Raw genomic sequence first — 21,274 nt, 5'->3', positions numbered from 1 at the left:
GGAAGCGGCTCCGGCGCGGTATAAATAGTGGAGAGCTCTCGCGAGACCCGAGCGCGCGGCGCGGCGCCATGTTGGGAGCGGCGGGGAGCGCATCCGCGGCTGCCTGGCCGCATCTCCTTCCTTGTTAAATAAACAACCGGGACCCCTTTGCCCTCCGTCTCGGGCCACCAGGACAGGAGTCCCTGCGTCGCTTCATAATGTATCCCAGGAGGCCTGGACTGGCCTCAGCGGCCGCCGGGAAAGAGCTGCCGGTCCAGGCTCCAGCGGTGCCTGCCCGGTTGCCCGGCCGGGCAGTGGGACCTTTTGGCTTCAATGTTGGCACTGCGCATGCGCTGCCGGCTGGGGGGGGGAAGCCCCCCCCCTCCCCGCCGCGCACTGGCCGCTAGGCGGTGCGCGCGGGCCGCCCCGGAACCTGTATGGCGGGCGGGGCCGGCCGGGCGCGGGCGGGAGCGCCGCCGCTATGCGGGTTGCGGGGTGGGCGGCGCCGCGCGCGGTGCACGTCGGGCCGGCGGCGGACCCGGGCCCGGCGGGTCGCTCAGGTCGGTGTGGGGGCTGGGGGGCGGCGATGGCGGCCGGGCCCGGCGCCGCCTCAGCCCCCGGGTACCCCGCGGGGGGAGCCCCCCGTGGCCCCGCCGCCCCCGGACCCTCCCCGCTGCCCCCCGGTTGGCTCGGGGGGACGGCGGTGCGAGGGCAGCCCCGGGGGAGCCTCCGCCGGGTGCGGGGGGCGCGGGGCGAGGCGGCGGCGGGCGCGGACGGGGCGCTGCGCCTCGTTCCTCCTGCACATCAAACCATCAGAAAGATTGGGCTGTCTCGGAGGTGGCCCAGGATGAAGGCGCTGTAGCGCCTGTGAACGATAACCCATCAGCAGGGAGTCCCTTCAGCGGAATGCTCTGGCGGGGGTGTGCAGGCTTTAGCATCATTTGCTTAGAGCCTGAAATTCTATCCCTCGGAAGGCTGGGAATTAGGGAGGAGAGGAGGGGGAATAAAGCTCATCACCCTGCCCCTCTCTCCTGCAGCACAGGACGTGCTCAGCCTGTAGGATCAGGATTTAAAGTAGCTGGAAACCCTGCGGATCATTTGGAGGACGGGAAGGGCTCGAATGTGACAGTTGTACCATCTCTAAGAAGAGTTTGTCACTTCACTGGCGTGATAAGCTGTATTTTATATTTGGGTGTGGAATAGATTCTTATCCCTGCCTGAGCATTGTCCATCTTAACCCTTTATAACCTCAAAAGTTTTTGATTCCATTCAAGCCTTTCCTAGTGTGGAGAGATTAAAGGAGGAAGAGAAACTAAGGGCAGAAACTGAAATGGAATTGTTCTTTTTACTTAAGGCTCGCAGCAAAGACGACGACCCCGTGTCCCACGGGCCCCTGGCTCTGGGCCCCAGTGCTCCCAGGCAGGATCCATGTCTGGGGAGTCGGGGCAGGATGGAGAGCCTGGGGCTGCCAGCAGTGACCCTTGGGGATGGCACCACGGCCTGCCTGCAGCAGGCTGCCAGAGGTAACAGAGCCTCGGGCTGTCAGGGCTGAGAGGCTCCTCCTGGCTCTGGAATTAGAGTCAGACTCAACCAGGAGTGCCCCTCACGGCATGGGAGCTGCCACACGTGCGTGGCCACTTCACACGGGCAGCTGGAGACTGCTGGATTTGCACTGGAGTCGGATGTAAAATAAAATACAAATCAAACATGCCTCTGGTTTAGAAATGAAGCTGTGCAGATGGGAGAGCTGTTGCTGTAGAAAATAAAGGTGCTGTTCAGACCAGGAGAGCCCCGTTCTTCCCAGGGTTGCTGTGTAACTCTGCTCCACCAAAACTTCCCCTGGGCTGAGCAGGTGGTTTGGCATCACTGGTGTGCACAGGGTTTGGTTCACAGCAGTGCTTTCCCTGCTCAAAGGTGCCAAATTCCACACCTGCCCTTGCTCTGGTGTTGGTGAGGTGCCCCTTTCTCCACCACCCACTGCTCCCAGGAAGAGGAGCACGCTGTTTGCCAGCCTGCAGAACAGGATGGAGGAGTTGTGCAGCTCCGTGTCCTGGGGGTTGCTCTCCTGCTTTATTTTCTGTGCAAACTCACTGCAAGTTTGTTAGACGTGTGCAGCTGAACTGTCTTGGAACCACCAGGTTGTGTGACCCCCCTCTCAAACCTTATGCTCCAGGTGAAAGCAGCCTGGATTCTCCATGTTCAGTGGGATGGAGCAATTTCCTCTCTGCACCAAATCTTTGGGTAACTAAGTCATGCTTCCACGTTTGCACAGTCAGGCTTTGGCAGAGTCGAGCCTCTATAGCCCAACACTGGCAGCACATTAGGCCCCTTTAGGTGCTGTAATCGTTTCCTAACAGTTGATCCTCTGCCAAAGTAGTAGATAAATCTCCCAGCACTTGCTGATGCTGCTCAGCACACCCAGTTCATCTTTCTTTCCAACACAAGTGCAATTGCTTTCTCTGTATGCTCTTTCTGCTCCTTGCCATGAGGAGCTGTGAGGGGCAGCTCCTCAACAAGTGATTCCTGAGGGTCTTTGTCATGTGTCCTGTCCAGACAAGGGCAGTGCCAGCATTTTTGGGAAGTCAAGTGTCTCTGGGGGAAAGCTGATCCCTAACAGCCTAGAAGTGACAATTCATCCCTTTTGTGGGACTGTGGGAAGCTTGTGGGACAGCAGCTGATGGTATGTTTTAACTATTCCAGGTGAAAAGCTGATTGAAGGGCAAGTCATTGAACTTGAAGATGGGACCACAGCTTATATCCATCAGGTGACAGTTCAGAAAGGTGAGGAGCACACATTGCCCTCTTTCTGTTTGGAAGGACACTGTAGATGTGGCTGCAGCTCTCAGTGCTCCAGGATTTGGGCTCCTCTGTCTGTTCCAACTCCCAAAAGTCCATGTGAGCGCAGGGCTTCTTTGGGGTTTTCTTTCTTGTGGTTTTGAGGCTGAGTAAACAAGGACATTACCTGCAAAGTCTTTAGCAATGTGATGAGAAGGTGAATTTGGGTGGAGGTGGAGGCAAATGTTTCAGTGTCATTTCACCTGTGGGCTTTCCCTGTTGTCATACCACAAGCCCAGTGAGCTGTGCTGTGTTGGTGCCAGCCACAGCACACACAGAGCTTGTTTCATGTGGGAGCAGCTGGGCAGGAGTTTCCTCTGAACTGTGAGATAATACATTACTTCTGGAATAGGTGGTGGTGGTGGGGAATCATGTGGGGATTGCTGGGAACAATGCCACCTTGACCCATCAGCCACCATCATCTCTGAAATTAGGTGACATTAGTCTGAGAGGTGTTGGGAACCCACTTCATGTGGCAGGCACCAGAGTGGCACAGAGGAATCATCCTTGGCCATGCTAAGATGCAAAAGGGCAGGTAGAAAGAGCTCTGTTACTTTGTGCAGTCCTTCCTTGATGCTCCCAAGCTCCTTGTATGCCACCTCCCATTTCTGTTCTCCAAAGGCTGCTTGAAATGGATGTTTCATAGCTGGCTGTGTCCCTTTACCCCCTTCACCCTCTTCCCTGCCTTCACATGCACAGTGAGGGGGTTCTCCTCACCCCTGCTTCCCCTGTCATGGGATGTTTGTGTTCTCCTTCACACACCCCTGTGCCAGAGCCATCCTTCTTGATTATATCCCCTTCTTGCTGGGGCATAATCTGGCATTTTGAAACTATTGAGACACTGCATCACTCCTTTGAGCAAAGGAAGAGACAAATCTGTGCATGAAGCCTTGAAAACCTCATCATTCACATCAGAAAAGCTCAAATGGTGTCTTAAAACCTACAGTTGTGGTTGCCTTTCAGGGCAAGCAGGCAGCCCCGTGTCCTCTCCTGCCTGACAGCCTCAGCTGCCACAGCACTCCCCATGCTGAGTCCTCCAGGAAGGTGTGTGGATATTTTTCTTTTCTTTTAGAGGCTCTGGCTTTTGAAGATGGGCAGCCAGTGGTGCTGGAGGATGGCAGCTTGGCCTTCATACACAGCACAGCTAAAGGTAAAGCACTCCCTGCTCTTTCCCTGGCAGCTGGAGGAAAGCTGCTGAAATGTCTCAGATTTCCAAGGCTGGGGAGATGAAGCTCTTTTTTTCTGCCTCACACTGAGTTTTTTTTCAGCTCTTTACCTGAATGATTCCTCTTGCAGAGAGTTATGAGCCTGGCACATTCCAGGCTGTCCAGCTAGAGGATGGCTCCACTGCCTACATCCACCGTCCTCTCATCGTGGCACCTGGCAGCACCATCCTGGAAGTGCAGACAGAGCCTGGGCTCCAGGAGTTGGCTGGGGAGGAGGAGGAGGATGGCTTTGATGTGGACACCATGAATGCATTGCAGCAGTATGGCAGGAAGGTGAGGGCACAGCATCTCTTGGCCTGAGTTTGTGCCCTCCCTTCAGCAGTGCTTGTGTGCATCCGTCTGTCAGCAGTGCCAGCTTTGAGAAAGCAACTGGACAGGGCTCCAGTGGGAGTGCCACTGCTGAGGGGTGCCTGGGGACACAGAACGGGGCTGTGGGGTCCTGTGGGGTGCTGGGCCTGCCACCCTTAACCTGCTGCAAGCTCAGGTTTGGGGAGGGAGGAGAGCTGCTGTGACACAGCCTTTGGTGTGCCAGCAGTGGCTAAGCCATGGCCACTGTCCCCATGGGGACGAAGGCCTCAAAACCAAAGCAGCTTCAGATCCTGATGTGCTGTCACTGCGGTGCCCCACCTCAATATCCCAGGTACTGCCTTTTTGTCCCACCTCTGTAGTGCTGAGCAGCAGGGGCTGTGTGCTGGCAGCGCTGGGCTGGGCACAGACCTTCCTGCTGTGGCAGGCCCAGCCCCTGCTCTCTGGGGAAGGGTGGGGTGGCACTGTGGCTGTCACTGCCTTCCTGCTCCACGCTGTGCAGGGACACACAACAGTGCCTGTGCTTCTTCACTCACAGGGCTCTGATGAGGAAGAGGAGGCAGTGACAGACACCTGCCATGTGAAGAGTAAAGACTCCAGCAACATCTCCTCCCAGGTCTGAAGTTTTCAGTGACTGGAACTAGGCCGAACTCCTCTTTGCCAGTAATTATAAAAATGTTGTGGCTTCTCTGCCGAGTTAGCAAATGCTAACTGCACATATTTCAAATGCTGACAAAGGGAGTTTCGTGTCTGAGAGCCCCCAGTGAGCTGGGGGGTGGGAGGAGGAAATGCAGGTTCCCAGAACCCTGTCACCTGGGCTTCACCATGTGGGTACAAGCTGGTTTGTAGGAACATGTTTTTGGAAGATAACTGCAAGAGTGCATATGTATGGCAAGGAGGGAAATATTTGTGTGGGCTTGGTGAAGCTGTGGTGGCTTGCTGGATTGATTCCAGTACTTGTCCCAGCAGGAATTGCAGGAGGAGGAGGTGCAAAGCCACAGGAAGGGGCAGCAGGTCGGCAGCAGAGCTTTCCGCTGTGGATACAAAGGTTGTGGCCGCCTCTACACCACTGCCCACCACCTCAAGGTAAAGCAGGTGACATGGCAGTGTGCAGGCCAGACCAGTCCCAGGTAACGCTGCCAGAGCAGAATGTTCCCTTGTGTACAGCTGAGTTACGTGCTGAGCTCCCCAAGAGGCCCAGATGTGTCAATGGGCCAAGGTGAAATCCAGCATCGAACTTCACATTCTCTCCACCAGCATTTTTCCACTGTTCTTCTTCCTTCCCTTGGACATCATTTTAAGGACCTGTTCTTTCTTTTCCAGGTACATGAACGTGCTCACACAGGTGACCGGCCATACACATGTGACTTCCCAAGCTGTGGGAAAGCATTTGCTACAGGTAACAATTTTCTGTTTGAAGCAGATCTCATCTTCTGTCTAACCCAGTAGAGCACAATATCTAGAGCATCTAAAGGAAGGGAATCACAGCACAGGAGCCTGCTGGGACTTCACTGATTGTGGGCAGATAATGGTGGAAGCAAGGTTGGAAGTGGTGTTGGGGTTGGTTATTTCTTCCCTTTCAAGCTTTGCAGACACAACACGGACGCTCAAGTACATGGACTGAGGGGTGGTACTCAGCTTGTCATGGTGTTTCCTTCTCATTACAAAATGAATTGTGGTCTCTGTCCTGGACAGGGTACGGTCTGAAGAGCCATGTGAGAACACACACAGGTGAGAAACCCTACAAGTGTCCAGAAGACATGTGTAGCAAAGCCTTCAAAACCTCCGGGGACCTGCAGAAACACATCCGCACGCACACAGGTGAGCAGCGCGGGAGGAGAACTGCACAGAGGACAACCCAGAAAAGATCTCCAGGTGGCTGCATGGTGGCAGGTCTCACCCACAGCTCTCTGTCCATGCAGGTGAGCGTCCCTTCAAGTGCCCTTTTGTGGGCTGTGGCCGCTCCTTTACCACGTCCAACATCCGCAAGGTTCACATCCGCACGCACACGGGCGAGCGGCCCTACATGTGTGCAGAGCCTGGCTGCGGCAGGGGCTTCACCAGCGCCACCAACTACAAGAACCACATGAGAATCCACACAGGTAGGAGGGAGCCAGCAGCAGGGAGATTGGTGGGGCTGGAATGGCCATTTCCAGGCTGAAGGTCGGAGGGGTGGGTCTAGGAGTGGCCAGGGAGTTGGTTCATTGGATTGATTATTGTTCCAGCAGTCTGTCTCCAGCTATTTGCTCTGGTGGGGAGTCCCTCCCCAGAGCATGAGGAGGGTGAAGCTGAACTCTGTGGCCTCTGCCCTAGGAGAGAAGCCATACCTGTGCACCGTGCCGGGCTGTGGGAAGCGCTTCACAGAGTACTCCAGCCTGTACAAGCACCACGTGGTGCACACGCACTGCAAGCCCTACACCTGCAGCAGCTGCGGCAAGACCTACCGCCAGACCTCCACGCTGGCCATGCACAAGCGCAGCAGCCACGGCGAGCTGGAGGCCACCGAGGAGAGCGAGCAGGCCCTCTATGAGCAGCAGCAGCTGGAGGGTGAGTAGCTGCTCCCCCATCAAGGTGTGGCAAAAGGGAGGGAGGTGACAGCGAGAACAGGCGCGCCCCTCTCAGACCCTGTGCCTCCCCGTGGAAGCCGGATCTATTGGAAGGTCCTTGCTGTAAGTCAGAGGTTGGGAGCAGGCCCCTGCCCATTCTGTGGTACAGGAGAGATAAAGGTCCTTCTTCCCAGGCCATCACTGGGCTGGTGTCATCGTGGTCTTGTGCTCTTCTGTGCTAGCCCTTGAGACAACAGGCAGGTCCAGAGGCCAGGCATGTGCATTCACACCCTGATAATGCTGCTCTTCCCCTTCTCTGATCCAGCTGCTGCAGCTGCTGACAGAGGCTCTCCACTGAAGAGTCAGCATATTGCTTTCCTGTCAGAAGTGGAGGAAGATGAAGAAGATTCTGTGCCTACACAAATCTCACTTATCTCTCAGGATGGGACAGAGCAGGTATGGACACGGACAGCCTCCAGCATGTCAGGGACAGCAGTTATTATCTGAAGTGAGATTCTGCCTCTACTCAGCCGTGGTGTTCTTTGCAGGGTCTTTTTGCAGCATTTTTTTCAGGCCTTGGAGCTTCCTGGTCTCTTCCTGCCCTGAGGGCTCCCTCCGACAGCCTCATCCACTGCTGCAGTGCTGGTTTGGGGGGTCTCTGGTCCAGGTGCCCCCCCTTTGCTGATGGGGGTTCTGGGTGTTTGTGTGGTGACTGGCAGTCCTTGGCTCCCTGCAGCTCCCCAGCTCTGCTGACCCAGGCTGGATTTGGAGATGTTTTGTCATCACTTGGATACAGCAGTGCTTTTCTTGAACTTCCCTCCACCAGCTGCCCCTGTGCTGACTGCAAAAAACTTCCTCCTGTGGCATGGGGCAAGGGAAACAGCTGCCACCAGTGACCTGTTTCCTCTTAGCCTCAGATGCTCCTGCTACTGCCATGCACAAAGCTGTCCCCATCGAGGCTTGAGACAAAAGGCTGAATGGGAAGGGGAGATGTGGTGGAAGGGGGAGGGCTGGAGACCCAAGCTCTGAGTTGTCTGTTGTCACTTTTATCCATGGCGCTGGGCAAAGTCCTTGAGTCTTGCAGAGTCTTGTTTCCTCCCTACCCAGAGCCATGCATTGCTAAACTCAGGAGTTGCCCAAGACTCCCTGAGCCTCTGCTGTCATTCCCAGGTCAGTCTGTCTCAGGAGGAGCTGCAGGCCCTGGGCAGTGCCATCGGCGTGGTGACGCAGAGCGGGGTCCTCGCCGTGCCCGAGGGAGAGCTGCCAGGTGGTGACACGGGGGCCATGACTGTGGCCAGCACTGATGGCAGCGAGGCACAGGAGGTACAGACAAAGCTGGGAGCGTCCCTGCTTCCTCTGCTAGAAGAGAGCTGCACTTTCTTTTAAAACATGATTAACTGAACTTTTCCCAGGTGACCATAGTCGCTTCTGGGGCAGTGGTGTCAGAGGAGTCGGACATCGCCCCGCTCTGTCATCAGCAGGTGGCATTGCTGGCCACCTCCCATGGCACCCACATCGCTGTGCAGGTACCACAAGGCTCTTGCCACCGTCCCCTTCACTCCTGGCCACTCGCTGCCTGCCCTCTGGCCCTGCTGCATCACTGCTTGCCCAGGGGCTTGCTCCTTAATTCCCAGATGCCCTGTGTGCAGAGAACAACAGGGACATCCTGCTGGGAGTGCAGAATGCTCCTTTGCAAACAGCCCTTCTTCATCTTGGCCCTGTCTGCCCTTCTGCTTCACACCTGTGTCACCCACCTGTGTCATCCTCTGTCCAGCGGGAGCCACCCTGAGGTGCCTTGTGGGGGTTCAGCACTCAGTGTCTCTCTCCCCGTTCCCTCCCCCAGCTGGAAGAGCAGCAGAGCCTGGAGGAAGCTCTCAGCATGGCCACAGCAGTCATCCACTACGAGCCAGTGGCACCTGACACAGCCCTGCCTGGGAAGGGGAGCTGAGGCCAGCGGAGCAGCCGGGGCAGAGGGGGAGTGGCAGCCCCAGCCCGCCGTGTGCAGGGGTGGCAGGGCAGGGACAATGTCTGAGCCAGTGCCAGCGTGTGCCCTGTGCCAGCTGGGGCAGCACAGGGCTGGGGTGACCTGTCTGAAGGGGAGGGAGGGCAGATACACTGGGCTGCTGCCTGCTCCTGGGCTCTGAGCAGCAGCCCTCTCTTCAGGGGCACTTCCTGCCCTCTCCCTCAAGGAATGGTCCAACAACTTTCCTTTCTTGCCCACCCCTCCAGCTCAGGGGCAAGCGGGCAGCACATGCACAGAAGCAATAAAGGCCCATCAGAGCAAGGCCAGGCTGTCCTGAGCTCGGTATGGAGGGTGAGCAGTTCCTGCCACTGGAGCCAGCACTGGGATGGTTCCAACAGCAGTTCTCCCATCTCTTTGTCACACTTCCTTTTCAAACAAGGCTTCCATGGCAGATTCCTTGGCTGTGGAGCAGAGCAGCCAGCACTTGCCAGGAGCTGAGCTAGATCTGGATGTAAATGCTGAGTTGAAATAAAAACAGATTTAAAATTTGGTTTTTAAAAGGACCCCTCTTCTCTTTGGTGGAAGAGAGGTGGATGGTGGTGTTCAGCAGCTGTAAGGATTAAGGACATTGAGATTTGTGGAATTGACCAAACATGTCCTGCCAAAGCAGCAGCTGTCCCAGAGGAGGGCTGGGAGCAGGGTGAGCTGTACCCTCGGAGCCCTCAGCATGTGGCTTGGAGGGGTAAGACGTGTCCCTGAAATCTCACATCAGGCCTTGGCTCTTCCAGGGACCCCTGCAAGCCTAGATTTAGGGAACTGTGTCTGTGAACACATCCTATATCCTCCCCTGAGCTGGGGAGAGAGACCTGGGCTGGTGTCCTGCCCCCAGAGGTGCCTTCAGTCCTTTCACTGCCCTGGGTGCTGGGTGGACAGAGCCGGAGAAGACCTCTGAGATCCTCGAGTCCAGCTGTAAACCTGAGCCTGGCACAGGCTCCCGGCAGTCGTGTGGCTCGTGTTTTAGACATCCCAGAGGAGTTCGTAGAGAAAGATGTTTCCGCGGGCACAACCCGAGAGGATGCCAGGGGCTGAGTCTGCGCTCGCCCGGCGAGACCGATCCCTTCCGAAGGCAGCGCTCTCAGGGAGGGAAAGCTGCTGCTTGAGCCAACACAAAGATTCCTCTCCCCAAAACGCAACTTAGGACGGATCTGGGCCGCGCTGGGCAGGAGCGGCGGCGGCGGGGCCGGGGGCTCGCGGGGCGCCCCGAGCAGGCGGCGCTCCCGCCCCGCGTCCCGCCCGCCCGGGCGGCTCCAGGAACCGGATCCGCGGGCTCGGCAGAGCCGCCGCCGCCGCCGCCAGCCATGGACCTGCGAGCCGAGCTGCTCAAGTCCATCTGGTACGCCTTCACCGCCCTGGACGTGGAGAAGAGCGGCAAGGTCTCCAAATCCCAGCTCAAAGTGAGTCCCCCGGAGCGCGGAGGGAGGGTGGGCAGCGAGCGGCGGAACGAGCCCCGGGCTGCTTTGCATCCCCGCGGGTTTCCACGGAGAAATTGTTAAATATTATGATCTATAAGAGCTTGTTGTTGCTTCCACGCTGGTTCTGGTGAAGCTCTCAGGCTCTGTGGCATCTCCCTTTAAAAAAAAAAAAAAAATGGGCTGGGGGGGAATTCGTGCTCAGAGGTGTTTTCTAGGTGAAAACGGTAAGAAATCTAAATTTTAGTTATCAGTTTATTGTGCTTTTTATGGCCAGCTAAGAGCCCAAACTCTGTTCACGTGTTCTTGCTCGCCGGAGCACCTGTGTTTCTCCTTGCTGAGCCAGTGGGTCGGGAGGTAGGGACAGGTTGTTTTTTAACAAAAACTCCTCAGTGGTGTGGCTAGAAGTAACAGAGCACTTTAAAAAACTCTCTACTTTCCCCTCTCCCCACTCTTAGCGGCTTTCAGAGGGCTTATGCTCTCAGCCCTTCATTAAACCCATCATAGCTTTAAAAATCTTTTTGTTTGCCCCCAGGCCAGGGTTGATGGAACTCACCAGGGAGCCCCTTGGCTCTGAAAATAATTTATTTTTTAACCTTTGCATACGGTGGGAATGTGGTTTTTTCATCCGTTTTGGTTCTTAGGCTGGCACTGGGGTTGGAAATGCTGCTTGGTACCAGGGTCTGTATGAGAGAAGAGACCTGAGCAGGAACATGCTGAGCACAGGGAGGTATTGCGTCAGGACATGGCAGCTGCTGCCAGTCTGCGAGACCGTTTTGAACCACTGCAAAAAAAAACCTTTTCCTCCATTCCCTTTATTTTATAGGGCTTCCCCGGGACAGGCTGCAGGGAAGGTGCTGGTCTTTGGAAGGGGAGTGTGTTTTGCCCCAGAATTAAGAGTTTGTTTGCAGGGATCCGGAGGAGAAGCAGCGGGAGGCAGATTCTTCCTGCTCAGCCTCTGCGGCTGAGAGCCTTCAGCTGCCCCCCAGAACTCGTGGCATGTGCCCTGCGAGCCACGCTCACCTGCTAAAACTGTAGAAATAGCTGAAGGAATTAAGGAAAATCCTAAAGTAGGCCAGAGCTTAATTCAGTTTGCTAATCCCTGAGAGGGGCTGCTGTGTTCTTTGCTCGGTGCAGAGCCTGGCCCGAGCATGGGGTGGACCCAAAACCAGCAGCAGTGCTTGTCTTGAGAGATCTTTATCACCAGTGACGATGCTGAGGCCACAGAAACTCTGATTTTAGTGGCAGTTTCATGGACAGTTCATGCAGGGTCTGCAAACCGTGGTGTAGGGGCTGTGGTGATGCTGGGGATGGCACCTCCAAAGTGACTTTACTCAGGGGGACGCTTGAGAGGGGAAGGGATGTTCTCCCACGCGCCTTCGGTGACGGGATGGGTTGGTGGCACATCATTGAACAACACAGCTCAGCTCAGCTCTGGATGACTTTCCCGCTGTCTCCAGGCCAGGGAGATCTTGTTTCCACCCACAAAAACACTCGAGTTTGCCCCAGCCTACACAGGCCAGCCGTGGTTCAGTGAGAAGGAATCTGGGGTCTCGCTGCTCTGAGCAATAAAGTGTTAAAGCCACCAAGCCCTCTCCAAACCCCTGCAGGGCTGCTGAGCCCTGGGCTGTGCTCTGCTCCCTCACCCAGGCGTGTTGCTGCACGAAAGGGCTTGAGCAGGGGTGGCAGAGACACGGGGTTTGTGCCTAGGGGACAGAGCCAGCCCCAGAGCTGGCCTGGCAGAGCAGGGGCTCCGGGCACTGTTGTGGGAAGGTGTCGGGGTTCCCAGCATGAGGATGCAGCTGTGGGAAGCCATTGGGCTCCTCGCAGGGGCACTTCTGCGCAGGCAGGCATGTGCAGATGCTGTGGGAGTGTAGGGGTGTGTGTGTGTGAGTGTGAGTGTGTGTGTGTGTGTGCACAGGAAGGAAGGACAGCTTGCGGTCGGGTGCTGCGCGCCCAGAGAGGTCGGGTAGTTTTGCTCCCAGCACAGGCACACCACCAGCCCTGCTCTTCTCTTGGGAAGCGTTGGTGCTCTCAGAGCCATCGCATCCCCCTCGCTGGCCGGGCTGGAAGGGCTGTGCATGTAGGATGGGGTGTGGTCCCTTCAGGGTGGCCATGCGTGCCTGGAAATACCGAGCGCTGCCCTGGTGCTTTTGGGCACCTCTGCTCATGGGTGATGGGTGGGAGAGGGTGGAGAACAGAAACAAGGCTGCTGCTCGGAGGAATCCAGGGCACTAGGAGGAGTCAGGCTGACCCCTGCCCTCCGGCCATCCCCTGCATGTCACAGGGGAACGGTTGTACCAGCAAGCTGCTTTCCTAGCATCCCTCTCCCCTGCTGTTATTCTCCTCCTCCTGTCGCTGTTTCAGAGCCTGCAAGGGTTTCTCACCTCTCCTATCTCCAGCCATGCCACCATTGACCAGGCCAGGGCTTTCCTCCCCATTTGTCAGTGGAGGGGCTTTGGGTCACAGGGTGCCAGGATGGGTGGAGGGGCTCAGGGTGCCCCCCACAGCTGGGATCACAAGTGAGACCTCACAGGACTCTTTAGGAGTGCTCTGGGAGGAGGGGTGAAGGATGGAGATGAAACGTTGGAAACAGAGAATGGGATACGATTCTCAAACTTTGAATTCATCCTAATGGATTTGTGACCTTTCTGGAAGATGTCTGTGATATTCCCAGGCCTTCCCACCACTGTGTGGACCCTGGGGCTGCACTGAGCCCCAAAAGGCACTGTGCAGCAGCAGTGCTCGGGGCTACAGCCCTGTTGTTTGAGCACAGGGTGGAGTCCTGCTGATCCCATTGGTCCAGAAGGTGGAAAAGAGAATGAAAATCTAGTTGAGCAAGAACTGTCTCCAGCTGCAGCAGCCATCATGGCCTCAGGCCACTCCTCTGCTGCTGGGAGGAAATTTCCAGCCCTGCACAGAGGAGTTGGGATGCTGTTCCATCACCTCCAGCCCCTCTCTTGAGCCCTTGGCAAGCTGCATCAGCAGATCCTGGTGCAGTGGTGAGGTGTCAGTCTGGGACGCTGGTTTGACCATCTCTTGCTTCTGGGATGTAAAGGCAAGGAGAGCACCACCTGCCCAGCATCACAAGCTAGAGATGCTGGTGGTGCTCATGGGCAGCCTTGCTCCAGGCTTTCCAGCACATGGGAAATCCATGAGCTTGTAAATATGCTTTGTTTAGGGGGATTTGAACTAAGCAGGCTGTTGGCAAGCCTTGCTGAGTTTCTGGGGATGGTGTGTCTCCAGATCTCCATTGTCTGCTTCCATTCCAGACAAAACCTTTGCTTAGTTTCTCACCAGTCTTTCCTATTTTCATGTTTCCATTTTTCTGTGTCCCCAGCAGACAGTGGGTGCTGCCAGGCTGGGCTGTGGTTGTGCCAAATGCATAGCTTGGGGTGGCTTATCAGCTTTTCTAGATCAGAGCGAGTCCTGTTCGCTCTGAGAGGTTTGAAACAGCCCTTTCAAGAAAGAAGTTCCTCATATGCCAAGAAAAGAAACTAATGTGGGAAAATCCTCGATTTTTTGCCTGTTTCTAAATGATTCTCTAAAGTTTACATTTGGAAATAATGCCAAACCCAAAGCTTGACTGGATGCTGTGGCTGCCGGGAGGTGATGCCATGCAGGGCACAGTGCCCAGGGGGGTGAGGGAGCGGGTGGCACCTTGGGGATGTGCTGGGGCAGGGCTGGAGGTTTGCTCACCTTCTCACCACCCCTTGTGCTTGGCCAGGTGCTGTCTCACAACCTGTACACGGTGCTGTGCATCCCCCACGACCCCGTGGCACTGGAAGAGCATTTCCGCGACGACGATGACGGGCCAGTGTCCAGCCAGGGCTACATGCCTTACCTCAACAAGTACATCCTGGACAAGGTGAGCTCCTTGGTCATCCCCCAGACCTGCTGCTCCTCACGTGAGAACCCTGAGGTTCCTGGGAGCTCCCCTTAGCTCTTGGAATCACATTCCTTGGTGGGTGGAAAGAGGGTGCAGAGAGATGGGGAGTGCTCAGACGAATGCCAAAATGAGTGAGAAATGTTTAATACTCAGCGTCTCCCTGGCAAGGATGAAGTCATCCCTTTACGTCACAGCTCTGGATGGAGCAGCATCTCTGACCACATTTCCTGAAGGGCTCAGAGAGAGAAATCAGCCCCTTTTATCCTCACCTTTGAGGTGTGACCTCATTTGGTAAAGAGGAGAGGGAGGAGGGCGAGCTGCAAGCAGGAGCAGAGTTGGGGTGGGTTGGGGCTTTCTCCCTTTTTTTCTGCAGTTCAAAGACACCTTTGTCTGGCACTGCCAGAGGTTGGTCTGTGGGTGCTGTTTCTTCCAGGCACGTGAGGAGAGGAAGAATGACTGACAGCTTTCTTCCACTGTGTGCTCACAGAAAGGGGCAGGAGCTGGGTGCAGTAACCCTTCACTCCCCTGGCTCTCCTGATGTTCTTGTCCCTGTGCCAGTCCTCATCCCTGTGCCTGTCCCCATCCCTGTGCCCATCTTTGCCTTGCCCAGAGCTGGTCAGCAGCTGCCCAGTCTGATCCTGGTTCAGATCTTGGCTGCAGGGATCTGGTCTGCAGCAAGCAAGGGAAAAGCCTTCCCCAGCTCCCTCAGCCCAGAGCAGGAGCTGCCCAAGGTCAGCCCAGCCTAATCTCTCCATCACAGAGTGGCCAAAATCCTTCCAGTTGCTCACATGGTTCTGTGGGAGGTGATTTTTAAACCCATCCCTTCTGGTTTCACCATGGCTAATAGAATCCCAGAGGCAGCCTGAAAAGAGGGAAGTGGGTTTTCCTAGTAAGAGACGTTTTTAGCTTTTGCCACCCAAAGGTTTTCCTCCAGCTTTGCTGCTACAGGCCACAGTTTGCTCCTGTGCTCACACAGCTGGGATAGAGCACCCAGGGACAGCCAGAGCTCCTCTGATCCCCATTCCAGTTGACCCATCTTCACCAAACGTTGTGCCTGGGGCAGCTCACAGTACCAGGACACAATTAAAGAACAGCAGCAGGGATGAGGCTGGTGGAGGCACCATTCCTGCTGGCTGCCCTTGGGTCAGCACTTCCCTTCACTCCTCAGTTCCTCTTTGTGGTTAAATGGGAAAACAAGAAACCCCAAATCATGGAGGCACTGGGGATGAGAGCTCCACATCATCCTGCCTGTGCTTCAGCCCAGGTTCCTGCTGGTGCTGCCTATCACCCCATGCTTCTCACTGGACAGATTTTAGGAGTGAGGGACTCTTCTCTCCAGCACTTCCTCCCCTCAGAACTCCCCTCTGTAGCTCTTCAGCTCCCCACTCACCCCCTGACTCCTGCCTGCAGGTGGAGGAAGGCGCTTTTGTCAAAGAAAACTTCGATGAGCTCTGCTGGACCCTGACGGCGAAGAAGAACTACAAACCCGACCGGAATGGGAATAGCCTTGTATCCCACCAGGATGCTTTCAAGCTCTGGTGTCTCTTCAACTTTCTGTCTGAAGACAAATATCCTCTTGTCATGGTGCCAGATGAGGTAGGACCTGCCTCTCCCCCCAGCCCTGTCCTCCCAGGGCTCCATGTGCTGGCAGAGCTCCATTTGTGGGTGACACTGTCACTTCCTGGCACATTCCACTGTATCCTGCAAGATGTGGTGCTCCAGGGGATGAGAGAGAGGAGGCTGGGGGTGGGACAAGGGGCTGTCTGCCCTGGACACCCCTGCTGTGCCCACAGCCACCTCCACTGCCCAGGGAGAAGAGGGGGACTTCAGAGGGGAGACCCCTCCAAAGTGCTCCAGCCTAGAGCAGACCTGGCTGTCCCTCTCCATGGCCACCCCGTGCTCAGCCCCTGCCCAGCATGAAGAGTGCTAAGGGTGAGGTGCCAGCCAAAGAAAAGCCTAGCAGTAATCTCCAAATTCCACAGCATTTAGAGGGGAAGGTTCTCCTTTTCTCTGGGGTCAGATTAAACCCCCATGAGAAGGGGAGCAGATCTGAGGAGAATGCACACGTGCAGAAGCCAAGAGTGGCCTCAGCAGGAGGAACATGGCTGCTGTTGCCTTCTTCCCCATCAACCTTCTGAGATCAGCAGAAAAGTCAAAATTAAAAAAAAAAAAAAAAAGAAAAAAGAGGAGAAAAAAAGGCAAGAAGCACTGTGCTGCGTAGATGTAGGAGGGCGACCGCACTTCCTGTGCCCTGGGAGAGGTGTTTCCTGTTCCTCAGACCATGAAAAACTGAATCATCCTAAGCACCAACATTCAATTCTTGCCCTTTTCACAATTAAATGACATAAAAAAATCCAGCATGGTGTTCTGCTGTGTGTCACCTTCCTGTGTGGCTCCCTGCAGTCACCCACTGGTCTCAGTCCCCAGACTGTGGGCAGAGGAGAGCTGGCAGCAAAACTTGAGCTGGAGTGAGTCTTCCCCACACCATGTCAACCCTTGACTCTTTTTATTTGCAGTTTTAAAATGATGCTCCTCTCTATAGGGACCTGTCCCCCTGCTCCTCCCCAGTGATTTTTGGGAAGCAGTGGTGCCGAGCTCACTGTGGCTGTGAGACATCAGTCCTGAATGATGTTCAGCAGTGCTGGCCTGTACTCCCTCAGGCTCTTGACTGCTACAGAGATTTTTCACTCTGCAGACAAACTAGCCAAAACATCCCAGCTTTGGGGTTAAAAGGAAAAACCTCTCTGTAGAGGTCAAACTTGAACCCAGTTCCAGTCTCCTGAGCCAGCCTGCTGCCTGGGATGCCATCACAAAGGGTGATCCCTCTGGGATCTCCCAGCTGGAGAGAGATGTGGCCTTGGGCTCTCCAAATTGTGTGTCCTCCTCCCCACAGGTGGAGTACCTGCTGAAGAAGATCTGCACAGCCATGAACGTGGAGCTGAACTCCTGCGAGCTGGATGATTTCCTGTCCCAGGAGCCGCAGGGGCAGGGCGGCCTCACGGTCTGGCAGTTCCTGGACATGGTGAACTCGGGGCGCTTCCTGAGAGGCATCGAGCAGGAGGCCATCAGCATGGCCGTGGAGGAGGTGTACCAGGAGGTCATTGAGGATGTGCTCAAACAGGCAAGGAGCCCACATATTCTGGGGCACGAGCTCCGTCCTGCTCCCACCCTGTTTTGATCTCTGTGTCTGTCGGGTGCAGGGCTACCTCTGGAAGAAGGGCCAGCTGAGGAGGAACTGGTCAGAGCGGTGGTTCATGCTGAAGCCCAGTGTCCTGTCCTACTACATGAGCGAGGAACGGAAGGAGAAGAAGGGGAGCATCGCGTTGGACAAGCACTGCTGCGTGGAGGTACAGCCCCGGGCTCAGCTTGGGGACAGCAGACTGTTCAGACCCCTGGAAGGGAGACCCAAGAACACACAACTTCACATCCCTGAGCATGGGAGAGCCGGTCCTGTGGCTGGAGAGGATAAGGTGGGGTACGGGGGGTAAGGCTGTGCTGTCTCCTCTCCCTGCAGGTGTTGCCAGACAAGGATGGGAAGAGGTGCATGTTCTGTGTGAAGACCTTGTCCCGCACCTACGAGATGAGCGCCTCGGACACCCGGCAGCGCCAGGAGTGGACGCTCGGTCCGTGCCCACCCCATGCCCCTTCCCCAGCTTCCCCCATGCCCCCTGCACGTCCCCACTGAGCGTGCCCTCCCTCTCCAGCCATCCAGACAGCCATCCGGCTGCAGGCAGAGGGAAAGAAGTCCCTGCACAAGGACCTGAAGCAGAAGCGCCGAGAGCAGCGCGAGCAGCGCGAGCAGCGCAAGGCGGCCAAGGAGGAGGAGACACAACGGCTCAAGCAGCTGCAGGAGGAAAAGGAGAGGAAGCTGCAGGAGCTGGAGCTGCTCAAGGAGGCCCAGAGACAGGCAGAGATCCTGCTGCAGGAGGAGGAGCAGCGGCGGAGGCAGCAGCACGAGGAGATGCAGAGGACCCTGGAGATCCAGCTGCGGGAGGCTGAGCAGGTGGGTACATCCCACATGGGCCATGGTGCTCATGGGGTGGGTGCTTCCTTCTCCTCCTGGGCAGCCCAGAGGTTTGGATGTACAGTGCTGCTGCCACCCATCACCTCTGGGCTCTGCTGTGCCTCAGATTCCTTTGAGCAGGAGATAAGGGCAACCTGCTCAAGGGGCTTTAGCTGGGGGACAGTGAGAGGCAAATTCTGGTGTCAGGCTGGACAAAGAGTCCGTTTCTGACCTCAGAGCCAGCACTGGCTCCAAATGACACAGCCTGTCTCCTGAGCAGGGAAACAGCTTTGCTTTGGACCTGTCGCCATGGGCTGCCCCTGCTCTGGGTTCTGGGGACACTGGTGGTGGCCTGGCCCACTGATGGCTCCTGTCCCCCCGCAGGCTCGTGCCTCCATGCAGGCAGAGATGGTCCTGAAGGAGGCAGAGGCAGAGCGGCAGCGCAAGCGCATCCTGGAGCTGGAGGACATGCAGGGGAGGCTCCAGGAGGCCCTGCAGCAGGAGGTGAAAGCACGGCAGGACGAGGAGGCTGTGAGATGTGCTCAGGCCAGGTAGGACTAGGGCATCCCTCCCCCTCCTTGGGCAGTCCTGCTCCCAGGGCAGCAGGTGGGCGTGGGGGTGTGCTCCCCAGGGCAGCTCAGTGCTCCCAGGGTGTGCTGGTGACTTCCCAGTATGCAAGCTGGGACAGGGAAAGCTGGTGGAAGAAGGGGCAGGGGGACATCCTCACCTCTTGCTCTTCATTGTCAGGCTACTGGCTGAGGAAGAGGAGAAGCTGAAAGAGCTGATGAAGCTGAAGGAGGAGCAAGAAGAATATATCATCAAAACTCAGAGGGAGAAGCAAGTCCTCAAGCAGGAGATGGAGAACAAGAACAAGTGTCTGGAAGAGGCGCAGAAGCAGCTGGAAGAAGTGAGAGTGAACAGGCAGCGGGTGGACCAAGATGTCATGGTGAGCATCACATCCGTGCCACATCTCCTCACATGGTGAACCCAGGGGACTTTCCAGCCCTCCCAGAGTCACCTCCATACTGGGGAGGACCAGGCTGGAACTGCCGTGGGGGTTTCTGAGCTGTGCCATGTGCAGGCAGGGTGTGATGCAGTGGCTGAGACAGGACAAGCGTGTCCTGCCCTGGGGACAAAGTGTTGCTGTCCAAAGCAATGTTAACAGTGGGAGTGTGTGAAGAGGGAAGGGTTGGAGGGGGAGCAAAAGGTCTAGAGGTTGGTGAACTGGGTCTCCATCCCAGAGGGAACCTCCAATCCAGGCTTATTCAGAGAAGGCAAACACGTGCCCATGGTCCCAGTGGGGCACCAGCTCACCCCTTTCCTCCATCCCCTGCCAGGCAGCCCAGAGGAAGCTGCGACAGGCCAGCACCAACGTCAAGCACTGGAACGTCCAGATGAACCGGCTGATGCACCCCATCGGGCCAGGAGGTAGGAGAGCAGCTGACCCAGCTGACCACCCTTCCCTGGACCTCCCTGTGCTGGGGCATGAGCCCAGACCCCCACCCATCTTCCCCTTTTTGGGGGCATCTGGTGGCTGGAAGGACTCTCAGAGAAGATACCGTAATGCCTCCGGCAAGGAGGAACTCCACAAACCTTTTCCTCAGCTGAACAGTTTGGGTCCCAGGTAAACAATTCTCTTTTTCTGTCCACCCCCAGACAAGCGAACAAACGTGAGTGGAGGAGTCTTCGCCGGCTACCAGCCCCTTCTGTCACGGAGAGATTCTTCCCTCAAACTCAAGCAGAGGGTGGAGGATAAAGGCAGTGACCCCACGAGGGAAAACAGCAAGGAAAACGTGAGCAACGGTGGGAACAGCAGCGTGTTGCCATCTCCAGATGCGGACACCATGGCCACAGAGCCCACCAATTAGCCCAGCAGGATGGCAGAGCCCAGCTGGGAATGGCAGGGCTCAGCTTGTCCCTCCAAGTGGACGGTCAGTGTGGCCATCTCTGCATGGGGACCAGCACAGAGCCTGCAGGGGACTGCATAAGGTAGAGATGCTCCCATTTCCATCAGTGAAGAGCTGCAGCCACCACGTGCCAGGAGGATCAGGCAGCCCAGTGTTGGGGAGAGGACACTGGGACCTTCTCCTCTGGACTGCAGGACTCAATTCCTCGTGCTCTGTTTTACACCCTCTACTAAAAAAGAGACGCTGATGGGTCGGGACCCTGTGGCCCAGGGGCTGCAGTTTCCTCTTGGTTTCTACAACAACCCTTCTGCATCACTCACTGTGCTCCAGGGTGTGGGTCTTTGTCACCAGCCATGGACACCTGGACCTTCTTGTCACCCCCACACCACATCAGGTGTCCTAACTACAGCTACCACTGTGTTCCCTGGCTGTGGTTGGTAGTACTGGAGTCACTTAGCAGAAATAACCAATAAAGCTTTTGGAGCCACTGGCCACAGACCTCCTGCCGCACACACTAGTGGCCCTGCAGGCACCAGCCCCCTTTCCTTGGCTGGGCAGGGTTTGGATTTCCCTTCTTGTGTATGAAAGAGCCCTTTGAAAGCAATCAGCCACAACCTGTGAAAAGTGGCCCCACCAGCAGATTCTTGGTTGGTGTGTGGAGGGCCAAGAGGGACACAGAACAAAACAAAAAAGCCCCAATAACACACCATCATTTGGGTTAGTTTTTCAAGCACCTATGTATAAATATACAGTCCAGTCAGCTGTGCCTTTGGGGTGTTTCTAGAGCCAGGGTCGCCTCTGGAACAGGCCCCGGGGAGCGACTCCATCTCTGCACTCAGACGAGCTCAGTTCGTTAGCGATTGTGATCTGTTTCCTCCCGGGCCTCGAACGGTCTCACAGGGTTTCTCTCAGTTTTTTTCCACCGAGGCCGAAGGGGCCCGGGACAAAGCGCTCAGTGTGCCGGGCCCAGGCCCACGCGCTGACGCACAGCGGGGGCACGGGCAGGGCAGTGCAGGCCGAACATCGCCTCTGCCCCCTTCCCTCCGCGCTGGGACACCGCGGGGCGGCCCTCAGCCCTGTCCCGTGTGGGAGCCCTGCCCGCTCCGCGCCATCCCGGCCGGGCTACCGGGACACAGGATCCCGCCGCTCCG

General features: G+C 56.5%; 2 protein-coding genes across 5 annotated transcripts; both read left to right on the top strand.

Moving 5' to 3' along the window:
• The first annotated feature begins 416 nt into the window (after positions 1-416).
• Positions 417-9,412, top strand: ZNF76 (zinc finger protein 76). Of its 4 annotated transcripts, XM_077789080.2 has the most exons (15): positions 417-539; positions 1,334-1,502; positions 2,680-2,760; positions 3,887-3,964; positions 4,111-4,313; positions 4,885-4,962; positions 5,316-5,432; positions 5,670-5,745; positions 6,042-6,167; positions 6,269-6,448; positions 6,660-6,893; positions 7,218-7,348; positions 8,063-8,215; positions 8,305-8,418; positions 8,736-9,412. In XM_077789080.2, the coding sequence occupies exons 1-15, from the start codon at positions 417-419 to the stop codon at positions 8,838-8,840; spliced, it is 1,968 nt and encodes a 655-aa protein (XP_077645206.2). In that variant the 3' UTR covers positions 8,841-9,412. The 4 variants fall into 4 exon arrangements, with proteins under 4 accessions (XP_077645206.2, XP_085417286.1, XP_021391685.3 ...); XM_085561160.1 differs by lacking the exon at positions 4,885-4,962 and having other exon boundaries at positions 474-539; XM_085561162.1 differs by lacking the exons at positions 417-539; positions 1,334-1,502 and adding an exon at positions 3,249-3,349 and having other exon boundaries at positions 2,666-2,760; positions 8,736-9,411.
• Positions 9,413-10,136: 724 nt separating this feature from the next.
• DEF6 (DEF6 guanine nucleotide exchange factor) lies at positions 10,137-20,615 on the top strand. Its single transcript, XM_021535998.3, has 11 exons — positions 10,137-10,309; positions 14,052-14,192; positions 15,624-15,809; positions 17,107-17,334; positions 17,414-17,560; positions 17,728-17,836; positions 17,918-18,216; positions 18,601-18,767; positions 18,964-19,162; positions 19,554-19,644; positions 19,873-20,615. Exons 1-11 carry the CDS (start codon positions 10,214-10,216, stop codon positions 20,082-20,084), a joined length of 1,875 nt encoding a protein of 624 aa, XP_021391673.2. The 5' UTR covers positions 10,137-10,213; the 3' UTR covers positions 20,085-20,615.
• The last annotated feature ends 659 nt before the right edge of the window (positions 20,616-21,274 follow it).

Source organism: Lonchura striata, chromosome 26, assembly GCF_050655825.1.
Source record: "Lonchura striata isolate lonStrDom1 chromosome 26, ASM5065582v1, whole genome shotgun sequence".
Taxonomy (NCBI): domain Eukaryota; kingdom Metazoa; phylum Chordata; class Aves; order Passeriformes; family Estrildidae; genus Lonchura; species Lonchura striata.
This window is presented reverse-complemented; position numbering and strand designations above follow the sequence as displayed.